This window comes from Prionailurus bengalensis, chromosome B1 (genome assembly GCF_016509475.1).
Source record: "Prionailurus bengalensis isolate Pbe53 chromosome B1, Fcat_Pben_1.1_paternal_pri, whole genome shotgun sequence".
Lineage (NCBI taxonomy): Eukaryota > Metazoa > Chordata > Mammalia > Carnivora > Felidae > Prionailurus > Prionailurus bengalensis.
In genome coordinates, this window is record NC_057344.1 from 126,667,607 (window position 1) to 126,687,779 (window position 20,173).

At 38.1% G+C, this 20,173-nt stretch overlaps 1 protein-coding gene across 2 annotated transcripts in view; it reads right to left on the reverse strand.

Moving 5' to 3' along the window:
- Positions 1 to 20,173, reverse strand: part of BMPR1B (bone morphogenetic protein receptor type 1B) — a 108,255-nt gene that overhangs the window by 11,564 nt on the left and 76,518 nt on the right. For both annotated transcript variants that reach the window (XM_043572042.1, XM_043572047.1), the window contains exons 5-8: positions 15,784 to 15,880; positions 14,582 to 14,720; positions 10,115 to 10,307; positions 8,993 to 9,290 (exon numbers count right to left, since the gene is read on the reverse strand). In XM_043572042.1, the coding sequence (XP_043427977.1) occupies positions 8,993 to 9,290; positions 10,115 to 10,307; positions 14,582 to 14,720; positions 15,784 to 15,880 (727 nt within the window). The remainder of the gene's footprint in view (positions 1 to 8,992; positions 9,291 to 10,114; positions 10,308 to 14,581; positions 14,721 to 15,783; positions 15,881 to 20,173) is intronic.

Here is a 20,173-nt window from a genome sequence, read left to right on the forward strand (position 1 = left end):
GCAGGCTTGGCACAACTGTCCCCTCTCTTCTTTCCTTTCCCCACCCTTCGTGTTTCCTTGGTGGTTTGTGAATAGATACCCTCCCTCAGAATATCTGAATAAGTATCTGTTTTCCAACCTAAAAGTGTAAACTCCTTGAGCCCTAAATATCTACTATAATCATTTCACAGCCCTAAAGAGAATTGTCCTGATCCCTCTTCATTCACAATGGGCTGTGCACATGGTTGGTAAATAATATACTTTAACTGAAAGAAAAGGCCAGTCTACAGTAAACTTTGCTATAGATACTTTAAAGAGAAATATAAAAAATCTCTGGGGCACCTGGGTGGCTCAGTCGGTTGAGCGTCCGACTTCAGCTCAGGTCATGATCTCAAGGACCGTGAGTTCAAGCCCGCATTGAGCTCTGTTCTGACAGCTCGGAGCCTGCAGCCTGCTTCACATTCTGGGTCTTCCTCTCTCTCTCTCTCTGCCCTTCCCTGCTCATGCTCTCTCTCTCTCTTTCTCTCAAAAATAAATAAACATTAAAAATATTAAAAAAAAAATCTCTGTTGTATATAGACCATAAAATGAGACATTACCAATATCTAAGAGGTTAAATAAAATTTTGTTAAGCAAAGTAACGTTGTAAAAGATTACTGTTAACCTAATGGCAAATGCCTTCAGCACTACACTTAAATGACAAACACGCCAATTATAAGTACTTCATATCAAACATCATAAAGGGGCAGACCCTCCAAGACATATATAGCTCCAGCCCCTCTTTGCTCAGGAGTGTTTCTATATTGGAAAGTAATTAAACTGCAGCTCTCTCTCTCAGGTTTTCAGTAACATTATCTTAGCTGCTCCCAAATTAGGGAAGAGAAAAAGTAAGTTTGTTCATCTTCAAGACCAAAAATAGAAGCCAGGGATATTGACACTGGGGGACCGAGAATAAAGGAAGAAAAAGAGGCCGTAAGTAGAGATCAATGGTGCAGAGCATGTAAGAATAGGGGATAAAGTAATTGAAGGAAGGGGTCAAGGAGGAAGAAGGAAACAGGAAAGGTCAGGGCGCCTTCAGCTTTCCCTGGCTTCCTTTTCCATGAAGGGGCAGTTCATGAGAAAAGACAGATACTGTACAAGGAGGGCAGAGTCGGAGAAACGAACTCTAAATGCACAAAAGAATCCTCTGTGCTGCAGCGGCCACACATACATGTGGTCAAATCATAAAATCACTCAGAGCAAAGATAAATACCAACTTCAGGATACTAGCTACTTCCGGGTCGGGTAAAGGGGAATCAAATAGGGAGCAGAATGCAAAGGGCTATCTTCAACACTGCATTAAAAAAAAAAAAAAAAAAAAGACCAGATAAAAATAAGGCAACTTGTTAACTTTGTTAACATTATAACAATTGTTACATGAGTGCCTTATTATTTTTTATACTTTTCTGTATATATAAATATATTTTAATTAATTATAAAGGAAAAGAATTCAGCAGGGTAAGGAACAAGAAAAACGTACCTTTCAAGGATTAAGGGATAGGTTGGAAACATAAGGCTCTGAAGAGCAAAAGTGGACCCAAGTAGAGAAGATGAGTTTCTACCAGGAAAAACCAAAAACATTCCATCAAAAACATGGGTGCCACGTTCACTGTAGAGCAAAACATGGTCTCTCCTGCCTTCCAATGGAGAAGAGTTAGAAATATTTGCACAAAGGGCTCATAACTGAAAAATTGGGTTTAGAGAACTACAGGGGTAGATATTTTTACTTACACTTTAATAATTAATCCTTCTACTAGATCCAACATTGGCTTTCATCCCTGTTAATGTACCAGTGTGATACAGGCTTAAGTAGAATGTGAAAAAACATAAAAATATAATTTGAATGAGGCACCTGGGTGGCTCAGTGGGTTAAGCATCCTATTCTTGATTTTGGCTCAGGTCATGATCTTACAGTTCATGGGATCGAGCCCCACATCAGGCTCTGCACTGACAGCTCAGAGCCTGTCTGGGATTCTTTCTTTCTCTCCCTCTCGTTCAGCCCCTCCCCCACTTATGTGTGCACACGCTGTCTCTCTCCTTCTCTCTCTCTCAAAATAAATAAACTTTAAAAAATATATATATATATATATATATATATATATATATATATATATATCTTTTTTGAACAAAATAAATTAAGGGTTGTCAGGCAACTTCCTCTCCAGGAAAAGAAAATTGTTTTAGCATCTTACGTTTACTGGGTATTTTTCTTTATGAACTTTAGGGACAGTGGGCTGGGACAGGATTAAATAAAAACACCTAAAATTTTCTGAATAAAAAATAAACAGTAATTTGGGAGGTTGGGGGTAAAGAGGCAAGTCAATTAGGAAGAAAAAGGGTTCTCTCCTCTGACATAGAGTCGTGACAAGATGTTAAGCTTCTGTAGGAAACAAAGATCAGGAAAATGTTCTGGTGGCATGAATTTCATGACTAAATTTTACACAGTGCCCTACAACGTATCTCAGCAAAGCTCTCTTCAACCTTGAGTTGATGGTGTTTGGCAAAGAAAAGAATCAGCTACTATACTATGTGGAGGTATAGCAAACATATATATAGAACATATATCAAAGATATAAGGCTGATAGGACAGAGAGGAAAACAGTTCCTTAGGGTCCCCAGATGCGCTGTGAATGAAACCGAGTTCCCTACTGTATTAAGTAGGATTAGGGCTGATGAAGTGTAATTTTATTTGATTCTCAAAATGTAGGATGCCCTCAGCTAGGACTACATAAAGAGGCATGAAAACAAACTTCCTATTTCTGACCAAAATCATTTGGATGACAGTGGTAGGATAAAGAAAGTGGCAGCATGGTGGTGTAAGAGGTCTACAGAGGAGACCAAACCTTCCAGCATTCGTACACTCTCGGTGGCTCCTTCTCATCCAACGGGGATACAAAGTGATTGAGAGTCCTCAAGGCAACTGCTTTAGGCAGGGAGAGGGCAGCAAGGCACACTGACAGTGTGAGACAATGGCAGCCAGAGAAGGGAAGAGAAGGCAATGAAAGGATACAATACTAAGATTTTCCTCTTCTGAAGGTGACAAGGAGGGCTGATGAAGTAGGCACATGGCAGAAGCAATAGGACCTGCTGGGAGACAGATTTCATTACTGACATGGTTTAGAACCTTGGGTGCACGGTGACGATTTTAATTGGTTTTATTGTCTATGGACAGTGCCGCTCCCTACTGCGTATGTGGCCCTCTGGGTCTGGCCCTGGTACCCAGAGTGGCACGTGCGCACTGCAGTTCTTAAAGTAACCAGCAGAGGGAACCGTGGAGTTCCTGTGAATGCAGAGAGGCTCAAAGTGGAGCCTCCAGCAAGGAGCCAGAGAGAGCTGGAGGATGAGCCTGGGCAAAGCATGGGACTGGGGAATAGGGCACGACTTACACTGTCAGCCATGATGCACCAGAGGAGGGGCAGGCAAAAGATTTTTATTTTGGTGGCAGAGTATAATAAAGCAGATTTTTAAAAACACAGTCTTCGCCTTAACCTTGTTTTGGGTTAACTATTTTTCAGGTTCATTAAACCTCCCAATTATAAACACATAGCAGGAATTCTTGCAAGAAGTGTTGGGTAAAGGAAAAAGCCACAGGTTCGGCACAGTGCACATTCCCCCTGTACCATCGGCTGACGGGAGAGGTGCACGAAAGACATGAAGATCCCACTGTGGCCATGAGAAACCAGCTTGGGGAATCAAGATGTTAGCTCCAATCAGGTGGCTGTGGCTCATGAAGCCTTTGGTCACACGCAGGCGGTCTTCTGCTGGGTGTTGCTGGTGTCTAAAACAGAGAGATGAAAGAAGGAGAGAGGGAGGAGGGAGATAAAAAGGTAATAGAGAAGGAAGAGAAGCAAACATCGCATACCTTTAATAATCTAAAAAGGGGTTTAAAAAATAAGAATTCAGTGACCAAAAAAGAATGAAATCTTGCCATTTGCAAAACATGGATGGAACTAGAGTGTATTATGCTAAGTGAAATAAGTCAGCCAGAGGAAGATAAGTACCGTAGGACTTCACTCATATGTGGAATTCAGGAAACAAAACAGATGAACAAAAGGGAAGGGAAGCAAAAATAAAATAAAAACAGAGAGGGAGGCAAACCATAAGATACTCTTAAATACAGAGAACAAACTGAGGGTTGCTGGGGGGCGGTGGGGGAAGATGGGCTAGATGGGTGATGGGCATGAAGGAGGGCACTTGTGGGGATGAGCACTGCGTGTTGCATGTAAGTGATGAATCCCTAAGGCTACTCCTGAAACCATTATTGTACTATATGTTAACTAACTTGGATCTGATTTCAAAAGAAAAAAGAAAAAGAAACTACTCCAAAACAATAAATAAACAAGAAGAACTGAACTTCCAAGAACAATGAAAGAAGGGCAGGAGGCATAAGACATATAAGGGAAGCCAATGGTTTGCTTGAGGCTTGCAAATGACATCTGAAATTAACCACACGGGAAACATAGTAGAGCCTCCAGAACCTCCTGGTAGGAAGACAGAAGCAGCCTCCCAATGCATGAAACACCCTCCTGAGCCTTCAGAGGAAGGGGCTGTGCACATCCCTGGGTGTTTCCTACAGCATCTGGTAGGTAACAGTGGTGCTGGCTGGCCACGCTGAACTCTGCCCAGTCAGATGCTAACCAATGAGGAGAGTTTTCTGCTGCACTTTCAAAAAGACTCAATGCTTCTACAATTAAATCCTGAGACATCTCAGGATTTCTGAGCAACAGAACTTTCAAGCTAAAAACCCTTCAAAAAGAGGGTGGACATGGCTGCAAAACCCTGACAGAGAGCGGGGATTCTGCCACTAATCAGCGGAGTTCTTGGACTCCGGCGAGTCATTTAGGCATGACACTTTTTAAATATACCACTAAGTACACGAACCAGAGGCAGGGTTAGTGCTAATGGCATCAGAAGGACGCAGAGGAAATGCAGTGCCTCCTGGGCTGGGTCACTCCACCTCCTTTGCATTTGGACAAGTTGACAATTATCAGTTGGGAGATCCGCGTTACAGACCAATCTCCATTGTAGTTTTTCTATTTAAAATTTAATAGCAGAGAAGTTCTAAACCAGGATTTTTCCCCCCTAAGAAAATATATTATTCTGACACTGAAGGACCGGTGGGGTTGCTTGATCTTCCAAAGTAAAAAGTGAAAAGATTGGTAAGTTCCTTTAAGGGATTTCACATGTCATTGTTTTGTCCTCCCAAGAGAGATTTGGGGTTACGATGATGTCTGCTTCAGCATCACCTGGATTAAGTCTCTGTTGGGCAAGAAATACATCAGCACTTATGTCATTTTCAAGAGAGTGCATGAAAAAAAAATGAAGACAGCCTAAAAAAAAATTATACGAGCAGGAAATCTCTGAAGCATACTCACTCTCTCTGTGGCTCTCAACTTCCCTGGGAACCTCCCAGAAATTACTTAAAAGCCTGAGAGAACACTTACCATGTAGAGACCACGGTAAAGATTAAATTCTCACAGGAAGTTCACTTATGAAGTCTGAGAACTCCACACTGGGTTACCTTTAACCCCACTTGTAATAAGATCTCTAACGATCTCTGTGTGTGCACGTGCCCCCAAAATAGGAAAATCAGGAAAAGAGCAGAAACCAAAGAAATATATAAAGCAAGGTTTAAAAGTAAAGCTCAAAAATTGAGAAGAGCAAAGTTCCTTTGAAACACAGAAAATAAAATGTGAAAAGGACCTCTGAAATTATCAAATTCAGCCTCCATTTAATGGAAGGAAACTGAGGTCCAGAAAAGTAAATGGTCCCACAACTGCTCTAGCCATGAGATTTGTGCCTCCAACAGCCACGATTTCACAGCTGAGCCAGTGTCCTCAAGCCTTCCTCTCTTGATGAACAAGTCAATACATGCCAAACAGAGCTCTGAATTATCCCTTAAAGCACTCCCCTCTGCTTCCTGGAATCAGGGTTCACATGAAACTTGAAAGATCATTTAGTTCATTCTCCTTATATTAGCAGAGCTGAGTTTCAGAAATATAACACTCGCTTTTCTTCCCTATTTTAAGATCTGCAGAGAAGAAAAGCCCTCAATTACTCTGATACTGCCAAGATGCATTGCTTCAAAACAATGTTGGAATACCTACAACGAATAATTCACTATGTCATGTCAAATGGGAAATACATTAATTAATCTGGCACGGATCCTGCTCTCAAGATGCCCAGTGACAAGTAGGCAAGATGAGGCAGGTACTAATATACTTATACTATCAGGCAGACAAGGGCTGGGAAATTATCAGGGAGTAGAGAAGATGATGTCATTATTCCTAGCTAGAGGATGGGTAAAGTGACTTAAAGGCAGCTCTGAGACCGGATTAAGGTTCACGAAGAAGCAGGGGCATTTCAGACTGGAAACTATGCAAGGCACAATAAACATGCAGTACATATGGAGAAAACAAATACATCAGTTTTGCAAAAGCACACATACAAACTGGAGGGTTTGTTGGACGTAAAACAAGGAAGGTAGGGGCACCTGGGTGGCTCATTGGGTTGAGCATCCGACTTTGGCTCAGGTTATGATCTCATGGTTCATGAGTTCAAGACCCACATCAGGCTCCATATTGATAGCACAGAGCCCATTTCAGATCCTCTACCCCCCTCTCCCTCTGCCCCTCCCCCATTCTCTCTCTCTCTCTCTCTCTCTCTCAAAAATAAATAAACATTTAAAAAAAAAAAAACAACCAGGAAAGTAGATTTAATCCAGAGTGTGTAGGACCTCTGGAGCTAAGAACAGATGCTTTTTTTCTTCAACCTGTAGTTCACGAGGGATTGTGTATCTGTCCACTAATACAAAATTTGGGAGCAACACCTCTGTAATGGGCACCAAGGAAAGGCAGTAGGGATGTAAATTTGAGAAAAAAAAACATGGTATCTACCTTCATGGAGCTTAGTCTTCATTGGGAATAACAGACAAGTAGTCCATGAGTATTGCACAAGACTATGAGAAATGTCATGACAGCGTGCACAGGGTCACACAGGAGGGCAGAAGACTAACTAAAAGTCAGACTTAAAAGGGAATAATAAGAGGTGTCCCAAAGAAATGAACTGCAAAGATAAGTAGTAGTTATGCAAACAGAAGAGGAGATGCTGGGCACTCAGGTAAAGATAAAAACATGTTAAAACACCTGAAGGTGTGAGAAAGAATGAAGCATTCAGAATATATACTACAGTTGAACCCAAAGCTATAGGAAACCATGAAATTATTGTGCTGTCCAAAATTATGTTTCAAGAAAATAAATCTGGCAGCAGCATGTAGGGAAAAAAAATGGAAAAGAGGAAAGACAAAGACTACAAAAACTACAAAGTGCTTCACTCCAGAATCTAGAAAAATGGTAGAGGACCCAAACGGGATTCAGTCCTAGTGGGAATATCATGGAGAGAGAATCCATTCAACTGAGCAAACCAAAAACTGAAGGAACAAAGGAAATGTCAGGCACCACACATTTTAGAATGGATCAACCACAACTGAGAACTAGAAAGGAAAGCAGGTATCAGCAGGAAATCTAGCAGTGGGGAAATACGTAAGAGACAGACCACGAACAGAACCCACAGACAAAGAAAATGAACGTGGAATAAAGGCACATCAAGAAAATAGCAGGAAGAAAGGTTTGCACACTGTGGACAGTGGAATGACAATAAAGGCTTCTGGTGACAAAGATCAATGGTACCCCTTAAAACAGGAGCTCAGGAGAGAAGGGAGAAGACACAAAATCACACAAGACATTGTGAATTACTGGATTCTGCAAGCAGATTACTCTATGGCACTCAAGAAATTTAACAGGGGAGGACCGAAGAGAGGCCGGTAATTTGAGAAGCATCATAGGATTGATTGATTGATTGATTGATTTGGTAGAGGAGACTTAAAAAAGGCTGTAGATTAGAAAAAAGAATTCAGAAGAGAGAAGGGATTTTTTTCATGTTGTCAGGAGGTTCTTAATTTCCTCCTGCTTTGATTTTAAAGGTGAGAACTTCAATACCATCTTCTAAATGGTGGAGACCTTCCTGTATTGGGGGCCTATTATTAAGTCACACCTCAGTCTTTACAAAAATACCAATCCATTAGTCTTTTCTCATGAGTTTTATTGTCCAAACAGTTCATCATCTCCATGGCTTTTCCACTGTGCCCTTCTCCATATTCTATCAAGTCTTCTTTGGGGGAAAAAAATCCATGAGAGGATCCAACGAATTAATAAAGGCTAAACCTAGATTGAGTTTTTAAAAGGGTAGTTAGTTCTATGATGACCCCTCTACGCCAGCAGTTTGCAAACTCATTCTGTTTTGTATTCAAAGCAAAGGAATCATTTCTTCTAACTAAATCATATGCAAGATAAAAGGGGCTGCACTGATTAGGGGCAAAATAGAGCCCCACTTACTGGGTACTCTTCCTCCCCACTCTGTACAAGCTGCTGCTGTCACTCCAAGGAGCCCCAGCGGTCTGAAACCACTGTGTTATGACACATGTTGGTTTATATGTTATTCACTTTAAGTCATGGTACAGTAGTGCTGAACGCTGACCGTGCTTTGTTAGTTTCTAACATTTCTCATGGAATAGCTATGCAAACGATCTTTCTTTCATAAGATAAAAAAACACAGCCTTTATCACCACATAACATGTAGATCTTTACTAAAACCTTTTCCTACGTACAAACGTATGCAGAATGCTCACCAAATCATCCCAGACATTACGTACTCTTTTCTAAAGAGCTTCATGACAGCTACAAACCTAATGTAAACACTGTCTAGAAGCCAGGTCACCGAGGAGCACAGAAACAACAGGACACAAATACGTGTTTCTTCAAATTAATGTTTCTACTTTTTCCCTCCAAAGAAACATCAAAATTAAGAAGGTTCATCCTCTAAATTTCCTAGCAGCACCAAATGCCAGAATGTACAATCTATAAAAAAGGGATAGAAGAAAATCATAAAAAGTGTATTCGTTCACTTTAATACTAACCTAATAAATTTGACGGCCAGGCCCAGGTCAGCTATACAGCATGTTCCGTTTTTCTTCACCAGGATGTTCTTACTTTTCAGATCTCGGTGGGCGATTGCCGGTTTGCCTTGTGTACTAAAGATTTCAGTATGTAAATGACATAAGCCACTGACAGCAGAATAGGCTAACTTCAGCATTGATTTTGTATCTAGAGTGGTGGACTTCAGATAGTCATAGAGGGAACCGTTTTCATGATAGTCTGTAATTAGGTACAACTGGGTCCAAGACCCTGTCCCTTTGATATCTGCAGCAATGAACCCTAAAAGGAAGAAAGACAAAAAGGTTTGAAGCCAAGTGTTTTCTGAATAGTATCAAGAATAATTCATATTCCCAAATATCATTCCTTGTCACAGAGGTGTCTTTGTTTAGTATTTCGTTCAGCTTTATGGTTATGCCTATGACAGTATTAAATTATGAATACCAACCAGAGGCCATCAAAACAGTAGAGGTAGAGGAACATTAAGCGTTTGTACCTGAAAACATGAGCCCTTTCTAGTCAGTCATTGATATTTACGTTATTATATTACAGTAAATAGTATACATAAGCCACGGTTTACAAAACAGGTCTGGAGTCAGGGCTTACACTCCATATTAGCTTATACTCTTTCCAACTTGGATGATGCAGGTACATTATTTCTAACTTGAGAAAATGTTTTAAAAATCAATTCTCAATATAAACTCTGGATACGCGCGCGCGCACACACACACACATACACACACACACACACATACACACACACCCTGCAGATAAAACTTCTCTAACTTTTCACAACATTTAAACATGTGCTCCTTCAAATCCCTAAGAAACCCTAAGAAATTCTGGTATTACATTTGCATTTCCTGTCCCTGAAGAAAAAATTATTGGAGAGTATTCCATTTCCAGCCCACTATTCATTCACAGAAGTGGCTTAGTCATTCCTCCTGTGAGGTCTCTCAGTAGAAACTTATGACGTTCTTGGGCTCAGGCCAAGAAGAAAATGTCTATATATTTCATCACAGGTCTAGACAGATGAGTTAATAGGCAGATGTTAACAGAAAATAGAGGAAATCTAGGAAACCCTGAATACCGCTGTACCGACTCACCCAAAATGTTTTCATGCCTCATCAACACTGTCTGATATATTTCTGTCTCTCGGAACCAGCTGGCCTCCTCCGTGGTGAAGAACACTTTCACAGCTACCTTTTCGCCACGCCACTTTCCCATCCAAACTTCCCCATAGCGACCTTTTCCAATCTGTTTCACCATCTGAATCTGCTTAGCTATAGTCCTTTGGACCTGTTAAATCCCAAAACACACTGTTAGTGTATTCGCAGCACTACAGATTTGTTTAATCTTTTTTTTTTTCCTCCTCCAGAGAAGAAGCAATTACTGCATGCAAAATATATTTAGCCAGTAGTTTTTCTTTACATAGACACATTATATTTATTTATTATTTTATACTGTCCCCTTTTAAATGTATTTGAGATTGATTATGGATTCTGAATTTTTGAATTATTGCTTCTACATTATTAAATATTTAATTCTACCTATTATCATTCTCATAGAGGAAAAATACCTGAATGGTTCACCGTCACTGGCAGAATAAAAACACTTTTCACTCCCACTACTGTAGCGGGATACTGGACACTCTGAAAGGACTCACCCACCACACACTTGATCTTGGATAAATTACAATGAAACACAATTGCAATGCATTGCTGGACACAAAGAAATAAAGGAAATCTCCAAGTAAGAAGATCAGGGTAGAGGGAGGAGGGTGGGGAGGGGGAGGGAGGGAAGAGCTGAGACCAGAGCAGGGAACAGTAACCATTAGCACATACAAAAGCCAAGCTGCTGTCTGGGTGAAGAATAACATGAGCACTGCGATCTGGAATCTAAACTCAGACCCCTTTAAAAGTAGAGAAACTGAACCTAGGGCTTTGGCATTAAGCTGGGACCACTGAGTGACACTAAATTTGCCTGAGGTTGGTAGCACCCCATGGCTCCCAACAAGAACAAACAGAAATCCTCTCCAGAGAAAATCACTTGCAGAATATTTTTCATCCCACCACTACAGCCAGCTATTAGATACCTTGAAGGAACACTTGCCACCATACAACTTGATCGTGGTAAGATGTAAGAAATAAAAAACTGTAATGAATTATTGGCCTCGCAAAGAAATACAGGAAATTCCCAAGGCGAGGCAGGTAGGGAAGAAAGAAAATGAAGGGGGAGAAGGAAGGGAGACAGGAAAAGAAGATCCCACAGAATAAATTCCTTAAAACCAAAAGAAACAGCCACTATAAATAAGAGTCAAGAAAAACAACCCAAGTAGATTGAACCCCTTCAGATTTCAGACACAGGAATTTTCAGACGTACAATGCCACGGAACACTGTATGAAATATGTAAAGAAACAGAAGACAAATGAAAAAGAAGGAAGCAGCAAATAATTGTTGAAAATTATACTCTGAAGTGGAACCGTTAATTGTCACAGTCGAAAATGTAACATGGACAGGTAGAAGAAAAAGAGCAGGTTAGATCTGGAGAGGAAGTTAAGCTTGAAGAGAGCTCTAAAGAACTAGAGAGAGCAGTAGAAACAAAGAGAAAGAAAATATGAGAGGAAAGTGGTCTAAGGGTTAAATGTCTCTTTACATATGATCTGCGGCCCATCTGTACTGACATGAAAATATTGTAAGAACTCCATGACTGAAATGGCTAAGTATTGATGATAATTTACATAATTTGGGAGGCGTATATAAAGAACCTAACACAAAACTCTCACAAGATCTGACCAGAAAACTGGAATGAATTCTTAGCAGAAATGTGCTTTGAATCAAGTAAAGTTGAAATGTTTCTTTTTACGTTTACACTTTTAAGGACCAATACAACTGAGTCCACCCAGATAATCCAGAATAATCTCATCTCAAGGTGAGCTGATTAGCAACCTTAAGTCCCTTTTCCCGGGTAAAATAACAGATCCCAGGGATTAGGACATTTTGGGGGGCATTATGCCTACCAGAGATGTCTACCAACTAGGGTCATTCTGTTTTTGCAACATGGATGATTTTATTAATTCAAGAGGTCATGCTAACCATTGCCAGAGGCATTAACAGCACCCGTATCAGACTAGAAGCTTTTAGGAAAAAAGACAAAATCTGTTTTTTAATGCTGTTTTCTAAAAGAAGGATTGAAAAATTAAAGCATTGCTGACATGCAATTAAGCCACTCAGCCTGAAGTAAATAAGGAACTCTCCAGAAGAGTTCAAACATGCTATTCAAGGAAATGCTCAATGTATTTCCACTTCTAAATGGGGGAACAGCGGCACCAAGAGCACCAAGCAGCTGAGAGACAAATCCGCAAATAGTTAAATTACTGACTAGGGAGGACACTTCCCACATTTATTACAGAAATTTTGTATTTAATTTACAGATGTTACAGAGCACTGTGTATGGAAATCTACAGAACATTTTCTGACATAAACAGTTTTGCATGCACTTCTTTTCTAACGATAATATAGCTTCTCGTAATTTAATGAATGTACTAATGGAATTGGCAATGCTTGAAAGAATAGGAACTTATCTCAAAGATAAAAAGTGTCACTAAATTATATTCAGAAATTTAAAGTGTACTTTAGTTTTGAGATTTATTGTAACTTCTAAGGAGGAAAACACTGGAAAACAAATAGGTTTCAGTTCCAAGAGCATAAACATCTGATTCATTAATACTGAAGGGGATTTTCGTATTTATACTTTTCTTTTAAAAAATTATACAGATTTTAGGGGCGCCTGGGTGGCGCAGTCGGTTAAGCGTCCGACTTCAGCCAGGTCACGATCTCGCGGTCGGCGGGTTCGAGCCCCGCGTCGGGCTCTGGGCTGATGGCTCGGAGCCTGGAGCCTGTTTCCGATTCTGTGTCTCCCTCTCTCTCTGCCCCTCCCCCGTTCATGCTCTGTCTCTCTCTGTCTCAAAAATAAATAAATGTTAAAAAAAAAAATTATACAGATTTTAAAATATAAGAACCATATCTGCTACATATTAAATTCTAACAATTAAAAAAACAGTAAATTTGATAATAAAAACCTCTACAGTAAAAAAAATATTTACATCCTAAGTAGTATCAGTTTGGTCATAATGACTACCTCACAAGTTATCTTCTGTCTGGTCTATTACCTGCAGAGGACATATTAATCAAAGAGAAAAGTGTTTCAGTTATGCAAAATAAGTAAGCCCTGGAGATCTGTTGCACAGCACAATGCCTACAATTAACAGTAGTGTATTGTATTCTTAAAAATTTGCTAAGAGGGTGCCTGGCTGGCTCAGTCAGTTAAGCATCTGACTTAGCCTCAGATCATGATCTCATGGTTTTTGGGTTCGAGCCCCGCATCGGGCTCTGTGCAGACAGCTCAGAGCCTGGAGCCTGCTTCAGATTCTGTGTGTGTCTCTCTCTCTTCTCTTCCTCTACTTGTGCTTGCACTCTTTCTTCTCAAAAATAAATAAACATTAAAAAAAATTTAATTTGCTAAGAGAGTAGTTCTTACATTATATGTTCTTACATTTAAAAAAATAACAACAAATAAACAAGACAAAATAACAAGAGGGCAGGAGGAAACTTTTGGAGATGATGAATAGGCTCATGGAATAAATTAGGGTTATGATTTCACAGATGTATACTTATCCCCAAACTCTTCAAATCGTATACATGAAATATATACTTTTATACATTAAGTATATATACCTTTTATATCTCAAAAAAGTTATAATTCTTGACTTGAGATTAAAAAAAAAAACTTTTAGTACTACACTAAGAGGTCATGAAAACAATCAAGTAAATATGATATCCAAAGTCAGAACCAGACAATAAAGATTAGGTAAATCAATCTTAAGAGTTTGTATATATATATACATATAAACTTAAGAGTTTGTGTGTATATATATATATGTGTGTGTGTATATATATATATATATATATATATATATATATATATAAAATTGTTATTTTCTATCCCAACAATCTTTTTGCATGGTCTATAAAGGAATCAAATGTTTTCTCATTAAAACAAATGCCTTGGATTCATTGTATGTTTTCTTCAAGTTTGGCGATGTTGACTATCAGAAAATTATACCTCTCATGAATGGAAAAGCCAGGACTTCATCCTGAAACATAAGCCCTCCAGCTGAAATGCAGTCTTCTTCCCCTGGAGAAGGACTCAGATCCCAGTTCGTTGTAATACTTTTGCCTTCAAAAGCCAGGCCAAAGTTCAGTAACACTATCCTTACTGAAAGCAGAGGGAAGATGGCTCCATACTTAAATGTTTTCTAATCTGCTCCTTATCAGAATGTCTAAGGGTCTGGATTGTAACCATACACTTACACTGAAAAACAATCACCTTACCCCCAATATGTCAAAATGTTATCAGAAAGCCCTTCATCTGAGATCTGATGTCTAACTGATGGCGTAGAGCTTCTCTTTGTCCACTACCCTATCTGTTTCAGTAAAATGAAACCCCGTACTTATTGACATTTCCTCTCAGAAGACATTTCCTTTAAATTCAGGATATGTTCTTCTCATACCAGCAGAGGGAGGCCTGATCCACTTCCTGAGCTTTGAGACTGCTCAATTAAGTCTCTCAGGGATTCTCCAGGAGGAATGTACGTTTCGTCCTGTTCTAACCCAATGCTGTACCGAGGCCTGGTTTCTTGTCTTTTATACCTAAAGATGCACAGAGGAAGATAATTTAAGATACTGAATTGCAATGATGGGTAAAACACTGCAAACAAAACAGTCATCACAGCAGATTTCATTTTAGCACAAGAAAAGATAAATTTTAGTATTTATTATCCTTACACGATAAATGCTAGTACTTCTTTACCAATACAAGATACATGCTTACTATTTATTACCCTTAGTTATGATTTCCAAAATATAAATCATAATTATTTTGCTAACCTACAACCATCTATAATTCTTCTCCATTCAACCGCCTATTTCCCAGCAGGGGTTCAATAATATTTTTCTATGGTTCCAATCCTCATTGCCTAAAATTTCTCCCCTTAAGTTCCCTAATTAAAGCTGAAAATTTGGGGTTTACAAAAGACATAACAGAAACTACTTCATCTAAGATAATGTATAAAGCAATAATACAGACAAATGAAAGAAATTTAAACTTTAGAAACATCTTGTCAATAATTATGCCTCCAATTAGAAATGAATTTACTTGAATCAACTCCTATTTGCAGAACAGTATCATACATGAGTGTTACAAAAAGCAAATGATAAAAATTTAAAGGTCCTTGATATCTCACAAAGTAGAAAATAAGTTCTTAGTGAACAAAAAGTAACTCTCACTTAACTTTAATAACTAAGCTTATTTTAGCTGAATCACTAATAAAAATGTGGCTTAAAATTTTTCAGTATTAAGGGAAAATTGTTAACTTGGGAAATAAGGAATTACTAGAATGATTCTAGGTTCAACATGGCCATTTCTTCACTTACGATCAAACCTTAGTAACAAGTAGCTCCTGAATTCCCTAACTATCCTAAATTCCCTAAGGGTGAAATTTATCTGGGTGGCTTTGATGTCTGAAACAGAAATGAGAAGGTATCTATTAACAGCTTCATTAGGACAAATATTTTCAAAAGTAACTGATAGTATCAGGGAAATCTAAGATTGAATTCGGTCAAAGAAAGCTACGGCGAAAAATAACAGGTGGAACAGTCGCATGAGGATCATATTTCAAACTCAGAATTCTACATCCACATGTCAGAAACTTACCTGAAGTAACAGAATAAAATAATAAGGACCAATAGCAAACTACAGACAGTTACAGATATAAGTAAGGCCTTGTGGTGTATAGGTCCATCAACAAAATCTGAAATTAAAAAGAAAGAGAGCCATAATATGGAGAATATTTTTACTTAAAAATTAGGAAGCAACTCTTTCCTAAAAGCGTTTGCTAAGCCCCATATACAAGATATAAAAGATCCTTTTAATCTGCCAATTGATAAGAATACTGTATATTGTATAGTAAATATATATGTGTGTATTAATATATATCTGTATTTGTATTAATATGTTTGTATATTTGTATTTATTAATATATATAAATATATAATTGTATAGTAAATACATACATATATATATATATATATATATGTATTCCAAATTAAATAAGTTCAACTACTGTGAATCATTGTTCACCTAGGCATTTATTTCAAGAGCATGAATTTCTTCCTCTCTGGAAGGAATAGGCTTGACACAGAATAGAAGTACAGAGTATGAATGAATGTAAATGGATCAATACCCCCAAAATAGAAGTAGGTAGTTCATCTTTATTTCAGATCCAGCTGATGGGTTTACAGGTTTTTCTCGTGTGATTTCTGGAGTGTTCCATATCGTGAATTTGGATGAAAAAACTGGTCTATATTCTTTGTACATGAAACACACAGTCATCTTATGATGGATACAAAGGAACAGGATTCCTCAAAAGTTGCCAAATACAGAAGATATGATGTGCACCACTTCAAACAAAGATGCCTTTCAAAACTACATTGCTAAATTTTCCATAAATTGCATCATATTTTAAAATAATGGGTATGTTCTACTCAAAGAATTATTGTGTGATCCTTTTATAGAACAAATTATTAAATATTATTCATGTTGTTTTAACTCCAGCTCTTGACAAATCAGATTTACTTACAGCATGATTTCTTAAACTTGGAAAGCTTTATACAAATGCATATTTACTGACTGTAACCTCAGAGATTTTTGTTCCAAGTATTTTATTTTTTTACAATCATCCCAGATGATTTATATGCAAGTAGTCTCTGAAACATATTTTGAGAAAACTGACCTAAAACCAGGTGCACTTATGTAGTAACAGAATTAGCAGTGTTCTTACTATGGGGACCATACTCCCTTGAGAGAGTGATTACTTTTATTTAATTTTTAAGGGTATTATTGCAATTTATGACTTTGGTTGCTATGAACAAGAGGTTTTCCAACTGCACTCTATACTTTTAACTGTATGGCTACCTAAATGTTTTGCCTGGGGACCCTATCTCACCCAATGTAACATTTTTTTTTCACTTAAAAGTATTACATAGTCCATGAATAAAAACTAAAAAGCACCAACTAATGAAATAACTAAAATTGCCATCATCTCATTACTTAGGAAAATTACTATTAGCATTTAACACATGCTTTTGCAGTATCATTTCAATGAATAGAAAAAAAAAGCTTATGAGCAAACTATTTCACAAGAAGGCATCATATACACCCTTGTCCGTGGCAGCATTATTCACAATAGCTAAAATGTGGAACAAACCCAACTGTCCACTGACAGGTGAAAAGATGAGCAAACTGTGGTACATGCTTACATACACGGAATATTATTCGACCTTATTGTGTTCCGATATATGCTACAACTTGCTGACTTGTAAGGACATTATACCAAGTGAAATAAGCCAGTAACTTAAGGACAAACATTGTGTATGATTCCACTTCTACGAGATACTTAGAGGAGTCAAAATCATAAAGAGAAAGAGTAGAATGGTGGTGGTTGCCAGGAGCTGGGGGAAGCTGATGTTTAATGCGTACAGAGTTTCAGTTTTACAAGATGAACAGAGCTATGGAGATGGATGAGGTTGATAGTTGTACAACATTACAAAAATATTTAGTACCACTGGATTGTATACTGAAAAGCAGTTACAATGGTAAATTCTATGGTGTATTTTACCATAGAGAAAAATTGGAGAAAAACAAAACAAAACACTGTTGCTTCAGAACTAGATTGTTTTCGTTAATAATACTGTGAATATTTTCAAAAACAATAAAAATTTTCTCCACATAAGTTTTAAACACTGCATGGTATATATGCAGGCACATCCTGATTAGAAAGTCAGTCTTCTGGGGCACCTGGGTGGCTCAGTCAGTTAAGCGTCCGACTTTAGCTCAGGTCATGATCTCACAGCTCATGGGTTCAAGCCCCGCGTCGGGCTCTGTGCTGACAGCTCAGCCAGGAGCCTGCTTCAGACTCTCTGTCTCCCTCTCTCTCTGCCCCCCCTCCCTGTTTGTGCTCTGTCTCTGTGTGTCTCGAAAATAAATAAACTTTAAAAAAATCTTAAAAGAAAAAAAATTTTTGACGATGTCAATCTTCTGATGCTGTATATTTAGAAGACCATAAAGATTTTGCTCTAATACACCTTTGCTGAAATACACAAAACCCTGTGAACACTCTTACAAGTACATCATGACAGATGTCAATGGTGATTTCTTTAATCTAGATTCCCAGAATTAGAGTCATTAATTCAACCAATATATATTTCAAGGCTTTCCAAACACATTGTCAAAATGTCCTTTAAAAAATATTACAAAGCTTTATATTTCACCATCAGTGTGACCATATGTTTTAATTATTTTGAAGTAATTTCAGTCTTATATAAAACCTGTAAGGACAAAGAACTCGAATATGTCCTTCACAGAGATATCCCATTTTTAAAATTTTACCATACCTGTTTTATAATTGTCTTGCTCTCTCAGTACGGGTGTCTGTGGGTCCATCTTCATATATATATATATATATATATGCATATATATACATAATATGTATATATAAATATGTATATATATTTGTATTCATATTTATGTTTATTTACTTATATGTATGTATAATGTAAAGATCATCTGAAGTTACAGACATAATGCCCTACCCATAAACACTTCAGAATGCACTCCCTAAGGACAAGGACAAGGTCTTACAAAATGGTAATAAAATTGTCAAAATGAGGAAATTAACATGAATACAGAAATTGAAAATAAATCTTACTTTGAAATATTTGGATTTTTGTTATAAACTATAATCCACAGGTCTTCATACTAGGCTGATAATCTTGTCATCAGCCTAAAATATGCTGAACATTCATGATCTACACTACTTATAAAATATTAATGGAAGCAGTCTGCATCTGAAAAGACTAAATAAGACACCATTAAAGAAATGCAGTTTTGTATTTACAACTTCAGAGACACTGCCAACGGTCCAGAGAGTAAGATGTTCAGGAACCTGACCCACACTGCAGGACAGGTCCAAAAAGCCATTTAGGCTTTAACACCAGCAGAAATTATATAAAGTAGCACATGCACTGTCTGGCAAGTGGTGCTTAGGAAATCTTGAAAATAACTTGAGGACTCTTCAAATCAAAGAGGCCAAGGTTTTTACACAATGAATTGAGTAGCAAATTTCCCTCCACCAGGTTACAGGCAAAGTCAACAATAAACCCAACGTGAGCACAACACTACTCCAGTGAGAGCACAATTCACTGTGTTTATACATACGCAGAGGTACAAATGCCATGGTACATATACATGCAAACACTATCCCTGGAAACTTAGTTTAAAATGTGCTTCCAATTTTACGGATAACAAGAGCAAAAAGCCTGAGTTTGCAGAAAACCAAGAGAATGCTGGATACTCAATTAAAAGGAGAAGAACAATGTATTATCTTAAGCACAATGTATTATCAGTATATGCACTTAAGCACAATGTATTATCAGTATATGCACACAGAACACTTTTTCATTCCAGTGATTAATTGTACTGAAACTCAGCCTCGCTGCCTTTTGCTTTCCATGCAAATGCAGAGTACACTCTGAACTGTAAGAACACTGTATTTATTACCCATCTTATTAGATTTCTGATTTATGAGAGCAATGAGACTAGAAAGGATCTAAGGGATTTTTTCCTTAACCATCAAGTGCTTTCTTTCTAAGGCTAGCATTACTCCCATTTTCCTTTTCTTTGCCCCAATAACCCCATCCCCTGCAGCCTCCTTGTCTTCTGTCACGAACAGGTGATCCTTATCAATAAACCTTTTGTTTCTGTTGGTCATGCTGGTCATGTTTTAATCTGCCATTACCTGTGCTCAGAGCATTAACAATGTAAACATTCAAGTCACTGCCAGGGTCTTGGAAAGCGAACACTTCCAGATTCCTATCAGGAAAGGAACAGAGCACACAGTTCTCTCTAGGGCAGCAGAGTTTTACCTGTGCTGTCACTTCAACTGCTCAAGGAAGTAGAATGGAGAACCCTCCAGGGAAGTCTGGTTCACTCTTAGAAGCAAGTAAGAATCACCAGTGGTTTCTTAACAAAATAGCATTCTGTCACT